Source organism: Amyelois transitella, chromosome 13 (genome assembly GCF_032362555.1).
Source record: "Amyelois transitella isolate CPQ chromosome 13, ilAmyTran1.1, whole genome shotgun sequence".
In the NCBI taxonomy this organism is placed as follows: domain Eukaryota; kingdom Metazoa; phylum Arthropoda; class Insecta; order Lepidoptera; family Pyralidae; genus Amyelois; species Amyelois transitella.
The window spans coordinates 4,037,995-4,054,539 of record NC_083516.1 but is presented as its reverse complement, the minus strand read 5'-3'; the positions used below and the strand labels follow the sequence as shown (position 1 = coordinate 4,054,539).

The 16,545-nt window shown below is 35.5% G+C and overlaps 4 protein-coding genes across 7 annotated transcripts; 3 read left to right on the top strand and 1 right to left on the bottom strand.

Moving 5' to 3' along the window:
* The first annotated feature begins 118 nt into the window (after positions 1-118).
* Positions 119-4,129, top strand: LOC106133942 (uncharacterized). Its single transcript, XM_060947181.1, has 2 exons — positions 119-256; positions 1,038-4,129. The coding sequence occupies exon 2, from the start codon at positions 1,041-1,043 to the stop codon at positions 3,405-3,407; it is 2,367 nt and encodes a 788-aa protein (XP_060803164.1). The 5' UTR covers positions 119-256; positions 1,038-1,040; the 3' UTR covers positions 3,408-4,129.
* Positions 4,130-5,066: 937 nt separating this feature from the next.
* LOC106140024 (replication factor C subunit 5) lies at positions 5,067-12,992 on the top strand. The gene is made up of 8 exons (XM_060947568.1): positions 5,067-5,403; positions 6,888-6,952; positions 7,057-7,184; positions 7,510-7,672; positions 10,546-10,705; positions 11,290-11,504; positions 12,150-12,227; positions 12,477-12,992. The coding sequence occupies exons 1-8, from the start codon at positions 5,369-5,371 to the stop codon at positions 12,626-12,628; spliced, it is 996 nt and encodes a 331-aa protein (XP_060803551.1). The 5' UTR covers positions 5,067-5,368; the 3' UTR covers positions 12,629-12,992.
* Positions 7,687-10,483, top strand: LOC106140025 (ras-related protein Rab-28). 2 transcript variants are annotated; one of them, XM_060947570.1, is made up of 4 exons: positions 7,687-8,260; positions 8,416-8,595; positions 8,992-9,225; positions 9,860-10,483. In XM_060947570.1, the coding sequence occupies exons 1-4, from the start codon at positions 8,183-8,185 to the stop codon at positions 10,049-10,051; spliced, it is 684 nt and encodes a 227-aa protein (XP_060803553.1). In that variant the 5' UTR covers positions 7,687-8,182; the 3' UTR covers positions 10,052-10,483. The 2 variants fall into 2 exon arrangements, with proteins under 2 accessions (XP_060803553.1, XP_060803552.1); XM_060947569.1 differs by having other exon boundaries at positions 8,413-8,595.
* LOC106140023 (juvenile hormone esterase) lies at positions 12,854-16,445 on the bottom strand. 3 transcript variants are annotated; one of them, XM_060947565.1, is made up of 4 exons: positions 15,553-16,445; positions 15,017-15,395; positions 13,892-14,947; positions 12,854-13,356 (listed from the first exon to the last, which is right to left on the bottom strand). In XM_060947565.1, exons 2-4 carry the CDS (start codon positions 15,346-15,348, stop codon positions 13,152-13,154), a joined length of 1,593 nt encoding a protein of 530 aa, XP_060803548.1. In that variant the 5' UTR covers positions 15,349-15,395; positions 15,553-16,445; the 3' UTR covers positions 12,854-13,151. The 3 variants fall into 3 exon arrangements, with proteins under 3 accessions (XP_060803548.1, XP_060803547.1, XP_013196994.2); XM_060947564.1 differs by having other exon boundaries at positions 15,017-15,294; positions 15,553-16,443; XM_013341540.2 differs by having other exon boundaries at positions 13,892-14,926; positions 15,017-15,294; positions 15,553-16,253.
* Positions 16,446-16,545: the final 100 nt, after the last annotated feature.

Genomic DNA, 16,545 nt, shown 5'->3' with positions numbered 1-16,545 from the left:
AACGGTTTCATTAAAAATATCACTGAAGGACCCTGACGAACATCATGAATTTCTTATCTCTAATAAACCATTAAAGCAAATTTGACGATTTTAATAAAAGTACCGTCAATGTGCCTTACTTGATACTGCAGGTTAACTTGATACAAATAACTGGTTTTTTCGAACGCACCCATATTTTTTTACACATGGTAACATTACTGCTGGCAAGTGTCATGGCGACAGGAGAAAAGTGTGTGCAAGATAAATAATAACTAAAGTAAGTCTTTTCAAGCCTATTTTATGAATAATTAGTGTTGAAAGTTTTCACAATAAATTGTTAAGTTCTGTGGTTCATAAAACTTCACATGTTACTCGATCTGTGTTGATCTTTGTCAAAATCTGGTCTTTGCATAACCTAACCTTACTATTTAGCTACAAACTATCAAAGGTTTCGTGAATTTTAAGTTAAAACGACGGCTTGTGTGCCACTCCAAATGAAAATATTTCGAAGTGGTTGTAATTTGATACATTTGTTTCATGTTATCTACTGTCTCATGTTACCTACTGTTTCAAGTTACCAACTGTCTCAAGTTATTTACTATGTCTCAAAATGGCTTAATAATTGTTAAAACTTTCTTTTTAATTAAAAGCTCGTTTTGCGGCCATTTTTTTCTGTCAAAAATTTAATATTTCAATGAAATCATAGAAACCATAGATTCATGTAAACTTGTTGTCAAGTATTTTAAATATAATATGAATGTGAACGAAAAGGATTTTTTTTGCGATTAATGGATAATCTTTTCATAAAAATAACAATGGTGTAAAATGTTCTATTCTTATTAATCAATCCTATAAAAATTATCTTTTGATGTATGTCACAGATATAATAACATTACATTTAATGTAATGTTTTTATATCTGTGGTGTATGTAATGAATTTTCATGTCTACTATGGTTTTGAAGATTTCAATGGAAGGGTAAAATAATTGACAAGAAAATTTGCCAAGAAAGACAATTATCTTGGGCTTACCTAAATCTTCATTTCGATTTTTTGACAGAACATGGGAAGGTATCGAAAGAAAATTGGGTCACGGCCATACCGTAACTACTCCAATGAAGCGGTTGAAAATGCAGTGGCTTCAGTGCGAAAAGGTATGTCGATTAGAAAAGCTGCAGAAAAATATAATGTTCCACCAGCCACTGTACAGAGAAAAGTGCGTTGTAAGCATATGAATAAAGTTGGAAGACCCACAGTTTTTTCAAATGAAGATGAAAATATAATTGTAGAAGCCTTAATTCTTTGCGGGAAATGGGGATTTCCTATAACAGCCTTTGACTTGACGCTTATTGTGAAGCAATACCTTGACACGAAGGGAAAGACAGAACCTAGATTTAAGAACAATTTGCCAGGAAGATTTTGGTTGAAAGGATTTTTAGACCGAAACAAACATGAAATTTCGTACAAGTTTTGTGAAAACATTAAAAGAGCAAGAGCTGCTGTTAATCCTGAAATGATATCTGATTATTTTGATAATCTAATGATTAGCTTGGAGGGAGTAAAACCAGAAGCAATTGTGAATTTTGATGAAACTAACTTTACCGACGACCCTGGAAAAACAAAAGTATTAGTAAGAAGAGGTTTCAAAAGTCCAAAAAATATCATTGACGCTTCGAAATCGAGCACATCGGTTATGTTTGCAGGATCAGCATCAGGAGCTTTATTACCAATATATGTCGTATATAAGGCTGAGCACCTTTACGATTCTTGGTTGAGAGGAGGGCCAGCTAATACATTCTACAATCGAACAAGAAGCGGTTGGTTTGACAGTACAACGTTTGAAGACTGGTTTTTCAAAGTGGTTGTACCTTATTTCAGTTCGGTAGGTGAAGGTCCGAAAGCAATACTAGGAGATAACCTGGCAAGTCATCTGTCTGTAAAGGTTATACAAAAATGTGCGGAATCAGATATTCGTTTCATATTTCTCCCTGCAAATAGTTCACACTTAACCCAACCGCTTGATGTCGCTTACTTCCGTCCACTTAAAGCAATATGGCGAAAAACCTTATTAGAATGGAAGCAGAAAACCAGGGGCTGCATTCCCAAAGATCAGTTTCCGCGACTTTTAAAACGATCGTTAGATCAACTGTTGACATCTTCAGAGAATTTAAAGTCAGGGTTTCGTGCAGCTGGGATTTGCCCTCTCAACAAACAAACAGTTCTGGCCAAGCTTCCCGTTGAAACTCCAGAAAATAACAGCACATCTAAAGAATGGGCGAGTGCATTCGAAAGTTTTTTAAAAGAAAGTCGTCTTAATACATCAGCTCCTCTTAAAGTGAGAAAGAAAAAATTGCAAGCTTCGGCAGGTCAAAGCCTTACAGTCTCCGATATTACAAATCCTTCAAATACTCAAAATATTGAAGAAGTAGACGTGGGAATTTGTGATGCAGAAGAAGATTATTTAGAAGTAAACATAGATTCAGATCCATTATTTACGCAACCGAAAACAGCACGTGAAGAAGACACGGATACTACAGTTTCTAGCAATTATTCTGTACATGATACATCTGATAGTGATAATATATCTGAATTACAAGATTTCGATAATTTGATAGAAAAAACCACAACCCAATCAAATATCATTCCTAACATTAAATTAAAACAACAAAGAAAACATGTATATTTAGATTCTGAAGATCAAGAAAATATATTTTTCCAGCCAAGAGTCTCTAAATCACGAGAAAAATCAAAAGGTGAAGAGGACATAATTTCGCAATCAAAAATATCTAAATCAGTACAGAAACTGTCTTCTTCCACAAAAGATCAAAATAATGTAATTACTCAGCCAGAAGTATTTGCATCACCACAGGAACCATTATCTTCCACTAATCAAGACGACATTATTACGCTACCAAAAGTATATGAACCAGAACAGCAACCATCTACCTCTAAATCTATTGATATAAAACGCAAACCTAAAGATCAAAACGATATAACTTCGCAGCCAAAAGTATTTAAATCAACACAGCAACCATCATCCTCCAAATCTGCTAAAATGAAACTGAAACAAATTTTAAGTGAAACCAAGAATGAACATATAGAAACCGAACCTACTTCTGAAGTATCTGTAAAAATGTATGACTTTGTAAAAATTCACTTAATATATGATGGCTTTAAAAATAAACCAATGGTAAAAGAGTTCTTTGCTCAGATAACTGAAATATTAAATGAGAATGAGTATTCCTGTAAGTTTTTGAGAAAAAGCACAAATAAAGGAATTTATGTATTTCCCCCTGTTGATGATATTATGACTGTTGACTCTCAAAAAATTATATCAGTTGTTAAGCCAGTATTGTTGAAAAGAGGTCGTTACAGTTTCAATGTAAATGTAAGTAATATAAAGCCAAATCTTATTATTAATGAAGACTGATTGAAATTTTAAGACTGAAGAATATTGTTTATTAGTTGTAAGTTCAAGTACTCACTTAAGTGTTGTCAATTTGATACATGCAGTCAACTTGAAACGTCTCATTTTAGAAACTGATTTATCTGATTATTTTTGTAATGTTTAATTATTGTAATGATTAGCTTATAAAGCTACCAAAAACGTGTATTATTTTTTTAGTTACTATAGTACCCACTATATATGAAAATATTGGAGTATGATTGTTATAAGTTTTTGAGTTATGTAAGATTAAATTCTTGTTTCATTATTTTCTCCTTATTTTACTTTAGAAAAGTATTTCTATTTGTTTTCACTGCATTGCCAAATAAGCGAACAACGTTGATTTAAACTGATTGTAATGAATATTAATAAAAATTGAGCTATACGGAACTTGTTTCATTTTTGGTACTTAAAATTTAGTGCAGCTGCCCAAAAAAAAAATTTTCAGTTGGTCATGTAGTTTTTGAATTTTTTTACTGTCTCAAGTATTCATTTAAATTCTATTCATGATACTTTCATATGTTTTGTGTGGTGTATCAATTATGGCACTTCATGATGGTAACATGAGACAGCAAAAATAAAAAAAATAAAAAATCTGTGATGTACCTATGGGCTTGGGGAAGCATTTTTTGGATAAAAAAGGTACAGACTATATTATAGATGTGAATACTGTCACTATTCGTTGACACAGTAAAAGTTTATAAACACCTGAATTCCAAAACTGTCTCAAGTAAGGCGCTATGACGGTAGAGTTTCTTCCTTTCTTTAAGTCCTCCAAGAACCCTCAATACGAATACCTACTCAAAGTATGTACTCGTTATGTACATCTTTATGTGAAAAAGGGGCGAATGCAATAGTAGATCTGCCTATTTAAAAATCATCACAAAATGATTAAAAAAAACACTTCCTGCCTGTGCTAAGAAAAAAATTACACTGTCACTGTCACAAAAATCACTCATTTTGACATTGATATCAATCAAAATTATTGCGCGTTCGCGCTGCTACCCATAGATAAGATAAATAGACCTATGTATTTGATGAACTAGTTCCGTGTCCTTACGCTTTTTATAAATAACACACGAAACGTTGCCAACGTGTTCACATCTATCTGTTTGACAACCAACGACTATAATAAATAGGTTTTATCACACAAGAAATTCGTTTGATAGTTGTAACGAGGTCGTAAAACTAACTCATTTTGAGAATATGATGTAATTTGTTGATGACATCATATCATATGGAATCGTAACGACTTTGTCAGGTTCGGCAACGAACATAAAATACCGTGTGGTTTCCGTTAATTAAGAATAGGATCTTTCCCATTGATGTCGTCAAAGCTGACTAAGGGATAAACGAATATACTTGGAATTCTTTCTTTAGATGTAGCCTTTCATTCTTCTTAAGACTTGTCTCTGTCTACACCGAAAAGGATAAAGGCGTTATCATATGTGCATATGAAAAAAGAACTCTCCTTCATACTTAACCCCTGATTAATGCCCATCTCTTTTAAATATACACTCGAAGAGCGTCAGCGAAAGAGCTGTTTGTTATTTTCTTTTGTTGTCATTGTTTATGTTTTTACTACTCCGCTAATGATGCCGCGACAGGAGATAACAAAAAGTCGGCCAATCGGCCATAACTTTTGCGTTGTCGAGTAGACACAACGTTTTGCAAACGATCTATGAAATATAACGCTCACTCCTATCTATTATGTACTGACATACTGACAAGACCAGAGAGTTTAAGTTATAGTTACCCGGACAAGCAAAATTCCAAAAGTAAACTTCCGCGCCGTTGAATTTTGTGTGAAAGTTCGTGTTTTTAACCCTGTTTGTTTGTTTTTCCATTTGGAATTGATACAAGAGTAAATCCAAGACAAACGAAGTTAATAAACAATCCGTTATTTATAACCCATACCAATACACGCTATTACTTAAGCTTTTGCGATGACTTTGGGGGAGACTCATAAAAATTTACCTTGGTGAGTAAAAAACAAATCTAAAATTTATAAAATCTAAAAGTTTAATTATTCTTCTAATAAGAATTATAAATAAAAACATTTATAATAAAAAGACGGCGATAATTTATTAACTTTTCTGGAGCATGTATAAAAAGTAAGTGATTGGTTCTTTCACCGGTAATAACAATAGTGTAAAAAATGTTAAAACATAGTGTAAAAAGATAAAATATTTATCTATCTTTCAAATACAATCAATAGTAACATATGATCACGAACATTTTTTCCGAAAAAAAAATATTGCGCACTCAATACGCTCGACAACTTGTTTTGCCGCGGCAGATGCGGGTGTAAATCGGATCGCAAATTTTAGTTTAACACTACGTGTTATATTGTACTGTTTTTTATGTCCTAAATAAATAAATAATAAAAACAATTACATATTATTAAAGACAAATAACAACGACAACATGCACACAAACAATATAATCCCTACAGCATCATCGCAAAGTTGCTTGTCTAATGGTAATTTATAGGATCCCTTTTGGAGAGTGTGCAAAGGCAATCTTTGAACTAATAGAAACTTTGCCATCCCTTAGCCTATGAGATGCAGACAGAAATTTCACTCATTAGTTGTTGAAATACTAAATAGTGGAATTAAACACCAATACCTCTTTTTTGGCTTGAGTGGCTAAGGTATGGAAAGAACTGCCTGCATCTGTATACCCAAAAGTACAGTCCGTGCACATTCAAAAGTAGAATAAATTGGTATCTGTTGGATAGGCATGTTACATCTTCATCTTATTGTCACTTCCCATAATATTAGCAGAAACATCTACTACAAAAACTATAAGACATGAAACTTAGACTTTTTATTTCCATTTTTATTACTCACAAATATTATTTTATTAACATTAACAAACCATCATAAGATTTTTTTAGCATGGGATTATGGGAGTGAAGGTTGGGTTTGGAAATAAAAGCACGAAAACAGAATAATGCGGTGGAAATGAGAGTGTTAAGAGTATGATTTGGTGTGAAATTGAGTGACTTGATAAGAAACAGTGTGATAAGCGAATGTTGGAATTTGAAAGAAGATACAGTAACATTAAAAAAGAAGGTATGATATGATGGTTAAGTCATCTGGAGAGGAGGAATGAAAGCAGGTTGACTAAGCAAATATACAAGGAGAGTGGATGGAAAGGTCGGAGTGAAAAGGCGATGAACAAGGAATAAAGGATGAAGACAGATGTATATTGATCAAATTAAGGACATCCCAGCAAAAGGTCAGGTCAAGAATACCCGAAACTGCTGAGCTTACATGAAGAGATTTATGAATGTGGATCAATTGAAAGAAGTATGCAGAGATTGTGGCAAGTGGAAAGATGTAGTCATTTTATGTTTGTATGTATGTTATATTCTAACAGTGTACCAAATTTCATTAAAATCTTACAAATCTAAATAAGTACATGAGATCTGCAATGATGTTAAATATTTATTTATTTTAGGGTAGAGAAGTATCGACCTTCTAAGTTAGAAGACCTTGTATCACATGATGATATTATTAATACAAGTAAGTAAATAGTTGGTATTATTATTGCTCTTAAAAATTTAATTTTATTTTCATTCTCTTATGCCAACTGCAGAAATTATTTTTAAAAATTTGCTTTTTTTTAGTTAACCAGTTCATGAAAGAAAATCAACTGCCTCATTTACTATTTTATGGTCCACCGGGTACAGGAAAAACATCAACAATACTGGCTTGTGCAAGACAGATGTACACTCCCCAACAATTCAATTCTATGGTGTGTATAGATGTAAATAGAGATAGTTTCTCCTAGGTAAAAGCTTTCCTTATTTGTATGATAGTTCTCTTTTCAGGCGGTAAAACTTGGTGTTATTAAGTTAATAAGAAGATTCTACTTTTCTAGCTTTGTTATAGGAACATTTTGCTGTGTTTCTCTTTATCCTACTTCTAATGTTGGGTCCGCATAGTATGTTAATTTCTAGCTAAACTCCTTTGCTATTATCTCATAGTCTTTTCTCAGTACATATTTTGCTGTGTCCTTAGTAGACAATAAAATGATGAAAAACTTGTATGAAAGTTAATATTATTACTAATATCTTCAGGTATTAGAACTAAATGCATCAGATGATCGAGGCATTGGTATTGTGCGTGGACAAATCCTAAGCTTTGCCTCAACAAGAACAATATTTAAGGCTGGGCCAAAGCTGATTATTCTGGACGAGGCAGATGCTATGACAAATGATGCACAAAATGCCCTGAGGCGCAGTAAGTATATTTGAACTTATAATTTGAAGGTCTGCTTATAAATGTGTTTTATGACTGTTTGTGTCAAAATAAATGGAAAAAAAAATGTGGAAGATACTCCAGAGAACAGCTATATCTACTTAAAAATTGTGTCAATTAGGTACTGATAGATACTTTTTGCCGGCAGGCAAAATAAATATTGTATAGGTAAATCGTCTAATAATAATATCTGTTACTATTGCAATAGAACAGTTTGCTATAATGTAAAAGAAAATTATTTTGTGATCGAGATTGTGGAATATCCTACCCCCCCAGGAAAAAGGTTTTATGTAGGTATACTAATTTTACAATTAATGTTACTCAATCCTGAATAAGTAGTTACCATGGATATATTGCCCACAACAAATAGTAACTTGACAATGTGGCTTTTGTTATCATAATAAATTCCTAACCAGATGTTAGATTGATAAAGTGGACAGAGTGTTGTGTATGTTAAATGTGCGACAAACTACCTTAAGATACTGAAACTATATGTCAGACACAGAGGATGAAGATGGGCAAAGCAGGACAATCAAAATCACTGTTGTGGGTGAGCCAGCCACTGGAAAAGTAAGTCATATTTCTGTTTTACTGATTAACTTTAACTTTACCTATTATGATTATCTAATAAAATATATTCTTAAAGGATGCACAGAAAGAAATTGCTTTTTAAACAAACTTTTTATAATTAGTAAAGAAAAAAGATAAATGAGGTATGATAGCAGAGCAGCCTGTGCTCGCGGTACCTGGGCAGCCCCGCGTGCGGCGGCGGCGGCACGTCGGGCGCGGACGTGCTGTGCGGGCAGAGCGCGGGGCTGCGGCCGCCCGTGCCCGTGCAGCTCTGCGACGTGGCCGGCAACGCCATCCACACCGCCATGCTCGCCAACTATTTGTATTCTTCTGATGTATGTACTGATTTTTTTTTACGATTTTCGCCTTAGCTTTTAACAATAGATTACCTTTCAGTTTGGGTTAGATTCCTCTGTAAAAGTGTAAAAACCTGACTTATTGACGGACTGGGATCCAGGAACATTCCGAGCTCTATTTCAGAGAGATAAAGATGTTACCGAGTCAGGTTTACAGCGCCTTCCCAACAGGATTAACTGCTAGCAAACATTGTTAATGACACCTGCATACTTTGTCTACCTAATTAAGGGTGAATGCTAAATGGTGAATGTGAATGTTCCTCAGTGTCTTGATGCGTTTTAGCCCCTCATATATTTATATATTCAATAGCTGGCCTTCTTCAATATATATATACTTTCTTATTGATTAGTTATTACACATGTTACACTTTTTAGATAGTAATATTCGTTTACGACCTAACAAACCTGCAAAGCTTCGAGAGACTCGCACTGTGGGTGGTGAGAGTTAAAGAGATTTTTGAGCGCGAGCCCAAGAAGCCGCTGTTGGCGTTGTTTGGCAACAAGTCCGAGTTGGAGCACCAGCGAGCTGTGAGGCTGTCTTGCGTGCAGAAGTTCGCATCTGAACATCTTTTAGAAAATTTCAAAGGATCTGCTAGGACTGGGGAGATGGTAACTATTAATTATAATTACTACTTTCGTTTCTAGCTATTTTTCAATTGCTTGGAGTGGTCTATACCTACTCGTAGTAGATAGATTATTAGTGGTGGTTAAACCACATTGTTAATTTATGAATTACCGGAATTTGAATGCACAAATTTACAGATTGCGAAAAGATTTTACATAAATTTTTAGTCTTCATGATTGATATCAACGCGCCTTTTTACAATGAGAATAAATATAGGTACAGGTTTGTTGCATATTAAAGTTCTTTGAGAAAAAGGAAAGAAATAAAATTGTTATAAACGTTCTGATAGGTTCGAGAGTAAAGAACTAAGGCAGGGCTAACTACAAAGCGTAGAATTATAGTTGGATATGGATGTGTATCTATGATTGACCCAATACGGGTTAGATTCCCCTGCATAGGTTGCGGAGATCAGACGGGAGTCGCTTCGTGTAAAAACCTGACTCACCCAATCCTGGATTGATGTTCAAAGGCATACCCCGGGCTCCTCTCCAGAGTGGTGAGGATGCAACCGGGACTTAAGCCAGGAGAAAAGAGATGGAGAATCAGCAGTGTATATTTACACTTCTGATTCTCCATCATTTTATCATATCACATCTTAAAAGTTCGCTATAATTCCAGGTGAACACGGCATTCGCGGCGCTCGTGTCGCGCGTGGCGGGCCCGCGTGCTCAGCCCGCGCCCGCCGGCGAGCGCGCGCCCGCGCGCCCGCTGTCCGGCCGCGCGGTGCCTTCCCATTCCCTCATAATGAACAGAAAGGCCTTGAGGCGGTTTAAACGGGGCGCCACTTCTTCTATATGCAAACTGCAATAAACTTTTTTTTCTCTCGTTTGTCTTCTTATTTGTTTTGCTGAATTTTGCATGACAGCGTCATTATTATAGTTATACCACAATGCTCGTTCGTTGTGCAAGAACCCTTTTACTAAAAGGATATTAATAGGTACTATATTAATTCGATTAGTCAAAGATGACTCAATATCTATTTTAATAAAGAACAATTTTACAATATACACGTACGCACACATACATAACACTTATATTCTTCGTTCATTCCGTGAACACTATCACTAATACGCTGACTACGTCTTATTTGACCAGTCAAAAAATACCTATAACTTACAATTTTACGATAAACACGGACGCATACGTTACATTTTCCTTCATTCCAAATCTACTGAAAGATATGTTAACTTCTGTTATAATAATCTTCTTTGTCTTTACTTTTTCCACTTTTTAAGTGGGGTCGGCACAGTATGTTTGCTTTTTAAATTTTGTTATAATAACAACAAGAAAATTTTATATTTCAGTAATAGAGAAGTACACGGACAACGTCCGCTTCTGTATAATATGCAACTACTTGGGCAAGATCATACCAGCGCTGCAGTCCCGCTGCACGCGCTTCCGCTTCGCGCCGCTCAACAAGGCTCAGATTGTGCCACGGCTCAAGGAGATCGCCGCCGCTGAAGGGTGGGTACTACTAACTATAAAGTCTCTTGCTGCTGTGATATGAAATCATAAGCCTGGATTTAATCGGGAACACTCTCGATACTTAATTTAATTTATTGAACCAAAATAACAAAGTAGGTACATAGATAAATAAACTTCCGTCAAACGAACCATCAGGCTACAGTCCATTTCTGAACTAGATGTCATCGATCTGTACCTCAGAGACAGCCCGCCACCAGGATGGTAAGAGTGATGAGAGGGCTTTTTTTTTTTGGTAAAATACATAGGTACATACGTAAGTAGTTAGTATTGGTCAGTACACAACAGCATTATCTATACTAATATTATAAAGCTGAAAAGTTTGTTTGAACGCGCTAATCTCAGGAACTACGGGTTCAAATTGAAAAATTCTTTTTCTTTTTTTTTTGTGTTGAATAGACCATTTATCGAGGAAGGCTTGAGGCTATATAACATCACGCTGCAACTATTAGGAACGAAGAAATAATGGAAAATGTGAACGACGGGGAAAATTGTTTATCTTTGAGGGCTTCAATGATGCCCAAAATAACTATTCCAGTAGGTGATAGCGATGATTACTTTTTCAGCGTGACAATATCAGAAGACGGCGTGCACGCGCTGCTCACGCTCTCTGGCGGCGACATGCGCAAAGTGCTGAACACGCTGCAAAGCACGTGGCTGGCGTACCGTGACGTCACCGAGGACAACGTCTACACGTGTGTGGGCCATCCGCTGCGGTCCGATATCAACGCGATCCTCAACTGGCTGCTTAATGAGAACGACTTCGGGACGTGTTTTAAAAGTATCCTTTTTAGTAACAAAAAAGCCTTCTCTTTTATTTAATCAAATAGTTAGGTTTTTGTCTTCAGAATTTTTGGTTGGAATACCAAAAGAAATATATGTATGTTGTTCTGTACCCATATAGTTTTTCACCACGTTTTCACTGTCCGTTAAAGTTAGCCACATTGAATTTTCACAGATGAATTTGTTGCCACTAGAAAAACATAAATTATAAAAAAAAGTGCACTATAAAGCTAAAGCGGGTTTCTTTTTGAAGATATAATTATGGTTAATTATTTTCGATATGGATGCCAATTAAAGGGCGACTAACATTTTGATACCAAAAAATAACTCGGGCAGCGATGTTAATGTAAAAAAACCTAAGTACTGATTATTTCGATGCTATTTTCTGCTTTAAATTATTTTTCATTCTCGCTGCAAACATATTATTTTTACATCCCAATTATTTTTATAACTCATTTCAAAATGATTAAACATAGTTTATTTGGCTGTTTATGTAGATAATTGTACATTATTCTAAGCGTGTCTTTCTCACACTTGGCTGGTTTTTAGTTTATTAGACTTCGCACTTTGGCAGTAGTAATTTCTTACACATGGATTTTCATATGTTCATTATCATATTTTCTTAAATTTGATTTAACACCAGATATTCAAGACGTCAAACTTGCTAAAGGGTTAGCTCTGAGTGACATATTGACCGAAACTCATACAATAATACATAGAAGTAAGTACCTAGTATAAATAATATACTGTATACTAGACATTTTAAAAGCAAACTGAATGGATAACTAAGTTAGGTGACCCCATTATGTGAGGGTATTTTGCTAGCATGACGAGAGATGGGCGTATACTTTTCTTTTTTGCAAATAAATATGCTCAAATTATTTCCTATTTTATTTTATTTTGAATAAATTCAGCTTGACATACGTTGAATTGAAAATTTTATAAATATATTGTTCTTTGATATTTTCAGTGAAACTACCGCCGCAAGTGCTAATGTCGTTGCTAATCAAGATGGCGGACTCGGAAGCTCGTCTGGCGAACGGGTGCAGCGAGCGCATCGAGCTGGCCGCGCTCATTGCTGCCTTCCAGGAGGGGCGCGACCAACTCAAAGTGGACTCGTAGCGTATCCCGACCACTGTTTGATACAAGTGTTACCAGTCTTGAGCAGCTTCAAGTTCCACTTCTAGACGCAATCCGTCGACTACGCGTACCTTACAGCGTATTTAGTGTTTAAATCGTCTTTGTATCGTAACAGTGGCGCGCCATTTGTGGCATGTTTTAATTTTAAATCACTTCCATTTTCAAATATAATGTCGTAGAAAGCATTATAGTACTAATTTGAAGCAATTGGAGAAGTATTAGGTTTCAAATTCCATTTTCTGTCAGATAATTAGTCATGAAATTCTGATCGTATTCAGCATGCTAAATTCAAGATCTAAATCATAGCTTATGTATGAGATACACTATTAACACTGAATGTTAATTTCCTAATTTTTGAAAAGAGATGATTGTTTAAAATAAATGTTTCATTAAGTAATATGTGTTTAATTTATATTAAAACAAAAATTTTTCGCCACGCCAGTTCCACAGAGCAAGGAAATGATGCTATCTGGGTGTCTTAGCTCTGTCATTCTATATCTGTTTCTTATATAAGGTTATTGTCTTTCACTGGTCCTCCCAAATTGACACAAACTTCTTGAAACTCTTGATAGACGTTGCGCCAGAATTCCATCCTATTCGCGTTCGGCCCGCGTTCCCCGACCCTAGGCTCGTCAGTGAGCACCATGTACTTCTCTTGTGTATTGTACTGTGGCCATTTGGTTCCTTCATAGCAGTCTGGTGTTGGATTTCTGTAATTTTTTGTTAAGTAGTTAATTTAAATGTATTTTTTATTATGCAAAACAAGTCTGGCGAAAATTGCATTATAGCTTCATTTAAATCCAACTGAATGCTGAAATTTACAAATTATTAGAAAGACGCGATTTCAGCACTGACCCTTTTGATATTATATTGAATGACCTAATGGCTTTATAAGCTGGCGCTGAAGCGTTACTGGATTCTGGATTATTAGTGAACTAGCTTTTACCAGCAGCTTGGCCCGCGAGAATTAAGCGCCACCTACGCGTGCCAATTAAGTGCCTTGGATACAAATAAATGTACTTTCGCATTTAAAAGTTGGGATGTAAAATATTAAAAATAATTTTAATAAATTAAATCTAACCCAAAAGTGCCCGAAACCGCCGAGCTTGCATGAAGAGAGTTATGAATGTGGATGAAGCAAAGGAAGTATGCAGGGATCGTGGCAAGTGGAAAGAGGTAGTCTCTGCCTACCCCTCCGGGAAAGAGGCGTGAGTTTATGTATGTATGTATGTATGTAAATCTTACCCATATTTCATGAAATTAGTGAATAGAGTCATCATTAGGTCCATCATTCGACGCGATCGTGAATCGATGTCATTTAGCAAGGGCTTTGTTGTTCTCGTGATGAACTGGTAACCCAAGTCATCGGAGTGCGCCGTGCCCGCCACCTCCGTCACGTGGTAGTTCAGTTTGGCCCAATTCAGGTCGCCATCAAAGTCGAACAAGTAATAATACAATACGTTATTCGGGTTTTGATCTTTATATATTTTTATCCAGTGGTCGACATTGTATGTATATTGGGTATCAGAGAGCAGCTCTAGGAAATTGTGTCGGGTAAAGTTGTTTAAATCAGTACCCCCGAAATAAAAATCACTGATATAATCAACCAATTTTTGGTAATATTCCGACTTCTTTGGACACTCCAAATCGGGCGGTATACAATCTGGAAACAGTTTTGGTAAGTTTTTGACCAATGTCTCATTTTTCTTTAAAGTAGCCCAATAATATACGCCCTCTAATGAGTTGAATCCCACCAACACTGGAACTGGATTTGGCGTGCCAAATCTTAATATATCCAAAGGATGTTTCGTGATAACTGCTTCTGGCAATACGGGTTCGACCGAGGGAACAAACGGACCAAACGGTCTCATCTCACTTCTTTTATCTTTGAAAATATTCTCCTGGGCGTCCACTATATCAGAAACGTCAATTTTGGAAATTGTTTGGGTAAAGTTTTCACTATCTTCTATTGTCAATCCTAGTTTATCAGCCAATGCCAACGCGTTATCTCTAGGTTTCTTCTGTACAAATCTAAAACTGATAGCACTTCCACTTGCAAGAAAGGCCCGATTGAAAAGTCCTTTGGCTTTATTTGTCAACATTAAGTAATGTGACATGGACGAGCCGGAACTGCTTCCTCCTATTGTCATCATACTGTTGTCACCTCCAAATCTATCTATGTTTACTCTGATCCATTTTAACGCCAGTAGAACGTCTTTTAATCCCGCGTTACCTGGAAATTGGTCGTTCTCTAGGGAAAAAAACCCTAGAGCTCCTAATCTAAAACATTTATAAAGCAAACTGTTTACATACTCGGCCCATTAAAACCTTATAATCGTTTAATTTATTTTCAGAAATTTTATTTCTCACCTGTAATTCATAGACACGAAAATGAGATCGCATTTCAGATAAAATTGTGGTCCATACAGTATGTCAGTGTCCCCGGATAGCATCTTATACCCGCCACCATGGACAAATGTGAAAACTGGTAGTAATTTTCCTGTTGTATTTGCGGGAACATAAATATTTAATACTAAGCAGTCTTCGGACATTTGTAATCTGTTATAGTTTCCTTCTGGTTGGGGACAGACTGGGCCTGGTTTCGTAGCGTCCAGAATGTTGGTCCAAGGTTTTTTGGGAATAGGGGCCTGCATAAATTTTAAAATAATTTTGTTCTTTTTACGTCTACGTCTCAAACCCATTATGATGTTTGTATAACATCAACATCATTTCAGTCATTACGTATTTTCTGTGTGGCCGGACAAATGTTAAAATATTTTAGGGTCATAGATTTTTTTTATATTTTTCATTTAATTAGGGAAAAGTTTTATAGATATACAAAATCAAGAGCAACACTTAATTTCGGAAAGTAAACTAATCGGAAAATATTTTAAGGTGATCATTACCTTAAATCGCAGTTCGCCTGTAGGATTTTCAGCATATGGAATACCTTGATATGAAAAGTAAGATAAATTGTAGTCATTATTGAGTTTCCCTCTCACGAGCCCTGTAGTGGTGGCGATTAGGAAACATTCCGTTGATACCATTGATATGATGATACATATAAGTGCTTCTATGAACATTTTATTAAACACAGCACACGTATTAGATTAAACACAGCTGTGACACGACTGCTAAACTGAGTACTAGCATAATACTGATAAGTACTTAGTTGATTTAACGTTACTGTTTATATTATTGTTTTAATTCTTGATGAGGATAAAAGGAGACAGAGTTTATATGTAGTTGTAGGGCTTCAATATATGCATGTAATTCAATTATCAAGCCAAAACCTGAACGTGGCCTATTAGTCTGTTCGCTCTGTCTACCCCGCAAGGGATATAGACGTGACTGTATATATATATATATATATATATACCTACTATTATATATATATGCTGTTAATATATATATAATATCTATTATATTTTATGCGGGCTGATTTACTTCCTACTTCTCTCTTACGTTACTGCTTCTTTGACAAACCTTTGACGATAAAAATATTACTCTACTAGGTGTTACGTGTCTAATAACATGTAAAATAATGTATATAATATAATATATAACAGCAAAAACACTTATAAGTATACGTGAGAGTATTCACTTTTTGATAAGGTTTCATAACGTTTATTGTTTGTTACTTTGTAGTTTGATTTAAATTATTCTGCTAGATTGAATATGAACACGTCATCTTCCTAGCGTTTATCCCAGTTGCGTCCTCACTGAGGAGAAGCTCGGGGTCTGACAACGAGCACAAGCCAGGAGTGGGTGGGTATCACACCGAATGACTCTTCCTTAATCTAAATATAAACAGACCTATAACAGCCCGTGAGTTCGTCTTCTCTTGGTCAACTTGAAAATTGCTAAACCGGATAATTTTTTATGGTTTGCACTACGGA

Coding starts and splice junctions, on each gene's coding strand:
- LOC106140024 (XM_060947568.1), top strand. CDS start 5,369: ATGACTTTGGGGGAGACTCATAAAAATTTACCTTG. Junction 7,673..10,545: donor ACAAAATGCCCTGAGGCGCA/GTAAGTATATTT, acceptor TTTATATTTCAG/TAATAGAGAAGTACACGGAC. Junction 11,505..12,149: donor CTTCGGGACGTGTTTTAAAA/GTATCCTTTTTA, acceptor ATTTAACACCAG/ATATTCAAGACGTCAAACTT.
- LOC106140023 (XM_060947564.1), bottom strand. CDS start 15,729: ATGTTCATAGAAGCACTTATATGTATCATCATATCAATGGTATCAACG. Junction 15,295..15,552: donor CAGGCGAACTGCGATTTAAG/GTAATGATCACC, acceptor AAATTTATGCAG/GCCCCTATTCCCAAAAAACC. Junction 13,357..13,891: donor ACTAATTTCATGAAATATGG/GTAAGATTTACA, acceptor AAAAAATTACAG/AAATCCAACACCAGACTGCT.
- LOC106133942 (XM_060947181.1), top strand. CDS start 1,041: ATGGGAAGGTATCGAAAGAAAATTGGGTCACGGCCATACCGTAACTAC.
- LOC106140025 (XM_060947569.1), top strand. CDS start 8,183: ATGTCAGACACAGAGGATGAAGATGGGCAAAGCAGGACAATCAAAATC. Junction 8,261..8,412: donor GTGAGCCAGCCACTGGAAAA/GTAAGTCATATT, acceptor GAGGTATGATAG/CAGAGCAGCCTGTGCTCGCG. Junction 9,226..9,859: donor CTGCTAGGACTGGGGAGATG/GTAACTATTAAT, acceptor CTATAATTCCAG/GTGAACACGGCATTCGCGGC.